Raw genomic sequence first — 3843 nt, 5'->3', positions numbered from 1 at the left:
TGCATAGAACTCAAAATATGCATATCAATTTGTTGAGTGCAAAACATTATGAACTGATGATGAGCTAATAAAGATGTGTATTGTATGATGATGATGATAAATGATCTTAAAAATGAGTAACAATTAATTTTCAAGTTAAAATTTTAAAGGAGACTCAGAATCACAAGACAAATAGTCAAAATTGATATACATATAACAAATTAAAAGGTGCAAGCAAGAAAGCTAAGAAACATGCATTTTAAAGAAGCTAAGTTAATATTATAATAACCAAAATTAGATTGAAGTAGTAGTAGCTAGTAACACAGAGAGTAAGTAGTACACATGTTGTTTTATATTATAGTAACATTATTGATATATTTATATATATGGATGGGATTTATTATGAGATGATGAATTGGAGGTGATTAGTTGAGAAGTTGAAGAGGTGGTTGTTGTTGTTGGTAGTTTGTTGCTGTTCAAGAAGTAGTATCCTTTGAAGTTGAGAAGGGGTGCAAGGAATGGTGAGTGCACCTTCATGGTCAAAGCCATACTCCTCTTCAGCCTGTTCCAATAGCCTCAAGAATGCTGGGTTTCTCAAACAACTCAGTGGCATCACCAACCTCTTTGGAGCTTCCTCATCATCACCACCACCCTCAGCAATCACTGCAAAATGTCCTTCTTTCACATCCTCAGGCACACAATCATTACAAGATGATGACTTCTTGTTGTTGCTCCCCATTAACAAACTCTTATGAATTAGTTTTTCCACCACAAACCTAAAACTGTTACTAGTAGCACTCTTCTTCATGCTTCTAGCACTTAACTTGGCCATTATGATTATTATGATAAAGAGAGTAGTTCTGAATTGAAGTAGTACTGTATAAAAGTGGAGTTTGTGTGATTGTATATATATATAGAGTGGAAGATGGTGCATGTGGTATATGGCAGTTTTAAGATAAGATATAATTTGGAGGGTAGCTACATGGATATTTATTTGACAAAACAGAGAGAGATCGATGGTTGAAATAGAGTTAAATTAGTGAGACCATTGCATGTGCCTCCACTGTCTACCACCTTTCCTATACGTATGACACGTCCCTTTTCCTCATCTTCTTACAACATTCAAAATCTAGGGTTTAGTACTCTTAAGACAAATCTTTACCTAAATTGTTTCCATGTGATATATTATATCACCACAAATGTTTTAAATATGTCAAATATTTATGTAATTGGCAAAAAAAAATTGAATTCCAGTTGTCGGTTCCATTTTGGGGACACTGTTGATGACTGCCGGAAAAAATAAAAAAATTGGGGCACATTTATCAGTGAAGCTGAGACCATTTGCTCTGTGCAACCTACCACTTGAGCCATTTAATTTGAGTATATATGGCTCACGGGGATGTATGACTTTTAAGTACAAACTGCCCATGCTGCCATGTTTTCTTCTGTACAACTTTACTCTCCGTTATTCAAAAAATAAATCGTATATGCTCACCTTCCACTCCTCCAAAAACCAAAACCATGCCACAATATAGTTTTCAACAAACAGATTCCCCATGTTCTTTTCTTTAATTTCATTATTATTTTATCTCATTCCTAACTAACAATATAATAGACCGAGCATGATTTAGAAAACCAAAAAAATACACACATATATATATGAGACAACTTATTATTTTTTATCAATAAAACTGACAATAATAACTCTATCCGCATTTAGTTAATAGGAAAAGTATATAGAACCAACTCTAAATTAGCCAAAAATAAAACAACTTAATTAATTATAAATATAGTAATTAATTTTATTTATTTATGATCTAAAATATTGGTTATTAAATGTTTCACCATATTCAAATTAGGAAGAGATAGTTCAGTATCATTGCAACGTGAATCACAGAAATTGATTCAATTAACTTCCGTCTCTTCACCCTTCTCTCTCTAAATGCCTAAAACATGATAAATAAAAAAACAGATTCAGAACCATCCAATTTACAAAGAAAAGAAATATCTTAATACCTAGTATAAACATCATCCACGTAGAGATTTTAGATTCATTCAGAAACATTTGGCTAATTTTTTGCTGAAATCATCTTAGTTCCTAGCATTATTGTATTTAATATAATCAAACTCGTTTAAATAGGGTTAATAATTTGACCCTTAGCGAATCAAGTTAATATCAGAATGAGTTGAACTGCAAATAAGATAATATTTAACCCTATTTGATTCGCACCCTAATATATATAATATATTAGTTAAAAATTATTATATATAATAAAATGACTGGAAATCGAATCTACATGTATCTTTTTTTCTTTTGTAATTTTATCACATATTTCATTGTGATTTTATTATTTTTAATTTTAATATGAAATTAATTTTATATTTTTATTTTATTGGTATGTTTATGAAATACGAAATGATTAAATATTCTATTTGATTAAAAAAAGGTTGATTTGTTGTGTAGATAGGATTAAATAAGATTAAGTGTAGAGGTTGGAGGACTTTGTACCAGTCATTTCAGTGTGGTTGAATTTTGTTCAACAGTCCAAAAAATGTTCGTCTTTATTATGTTATTTCCACTGCTTGAAGAGATTGTTACGACCATGAAGGACAACGAATTCCAACTACGAATATATAAAAACCAAAACTACTAAGGACATTCCATCTAGCATAAGTATCTGGATAATCTAAAATGCGACGTGGCATATCCGAAATTCTTAAGAAATACATGAAAAAGAGGATCAGATTCACCTTAAAAAAAGTAATCTAAAAATGGATTTTACCTAAAGTTTCAAGTATCTCCGACAAAAAATTTTATCCACCTAATAGTGAAATACTCAAATAAAGAAAAAAATAACTCCCATAAAAAGTACATAATAAAAATGTGCTACAACATATAAGTATCTTGCAGAGCAATGTCTAATGCAAAATTAACCGAGATGATTCCAGTGAGTCCTCTTATGGTGAATAAAAGGATGAACCCTACAATAAATAACATAGTTGTTTTATATTATATCGAGAGCCCCCTTCAAAGGTTACACCTAGGTAGAAAGGAAATTTGACGGATAGAGAAGTGGAATGGAAGTTGAAGGCGTTGTCCATTTAAGCTCCCTTTTTTTTTTTCTCTTCTTTCCTTCTCTACTTCATAGTTCGACCAAGTCAACCTAATCACGAGATTGAAGGATGGAACCTTTTTTTAAAAGATTCCGGATTCCAAAAAGAGTGAAAAATGGTACAACATTGAAACTTGTTACGTTAGTTCGAATGGAATCTTAGCCTGCCTCACTTTTTTTTACTGCATAAGAGCCATAACATAAGGATATAAACAAAGTCAAGGAATTTTTAGACATTCTTATTCTCAAAATTTAATGCTATTTCTTTCAGAGTGTTAGAATTTAAAGGTACAAATAGGGATTAAGGTTGAAAATTTTTTAACACTCAAGTAGAATGGAGTTGAGTTTTAGAAAGAATTTAAATTGTAAAAATCTACTCTACCATACTCATTACTAACTCTATTTATTAGTGACTACCTAACAATATTTAAATGTGCCAGTTAAAAATACTAAATTATTAAGATAAAAAATTCAATTATTGATAAAAAATAATAACCAATATAAATTAAAGTTGTTGTCTCTTAATTTGTTTTAATTATGTTTGGAACCTTTGTTATTTGAACCAACCCTATTTAGTTAGTTATTATAAACGAAATTTAGAATTATAAAGATTACTTATCCAAATAAAAGGTCCAATTCTTGTCACAATTATTAATTTATTATGCTTCAAATTAATGTTCTCGTCCTCCCTGTTGCCATTTGTGTTGCATTTGGAGATTAAAGCAATTAACGGGTCCAAAATTCAGGAAAT

At 30.4% G+C, this 3843-nt stretch overlaps 1 protein-coding gene across 1 annotated transcript; it reads right to left on the bottom strand.

Moving 5' to 3' along the window:
- Positions 1-379: 379 nt before the first annotated feature.
- LOC107461704 (auxin-responsive protein SAUR50) lies at positions 380-811 on the bottom strand. The gene has a single exon (XM_016080245.3). It carries the CDS (start codon positions 809-811, stop codon positions 380-382), a length of 432 nt encoding a protein of 143 aa, XP_015935731.3.
- Positions 812-3843: the final 3032 nt, after the last annotated feature.

Source organism: Arachis duranensis, chromosome 8 (assembly GCF_000817695.3).
Source record: "Arachis duranensis cultivar V14167 chromosome 8, aradu.V14167.gnm2.J7QH, whole genome shotgun sequence".
In the NCBI taxonomy this organism is placed as follows: Eukaryota; Viridiplantae; Streptophyta; class Magnoliopsida; order Fabales; family Fabaceae; genus Arachis; species Arachis duranensis.
Note: the sequence above shows the minus strand (reverse complement) of the source record. Positions and strands in the feature narration are given on the sequence as shown.

Coding starts and splice junctions, on each gene's coding strand:
- LOC107461704 (XM_016080245.3), bottom strand. CDS start 811: ATGGCCAAGTTAAGTGCTAGAAGCATGAAGAAGAGTGCTACTAGTAAC.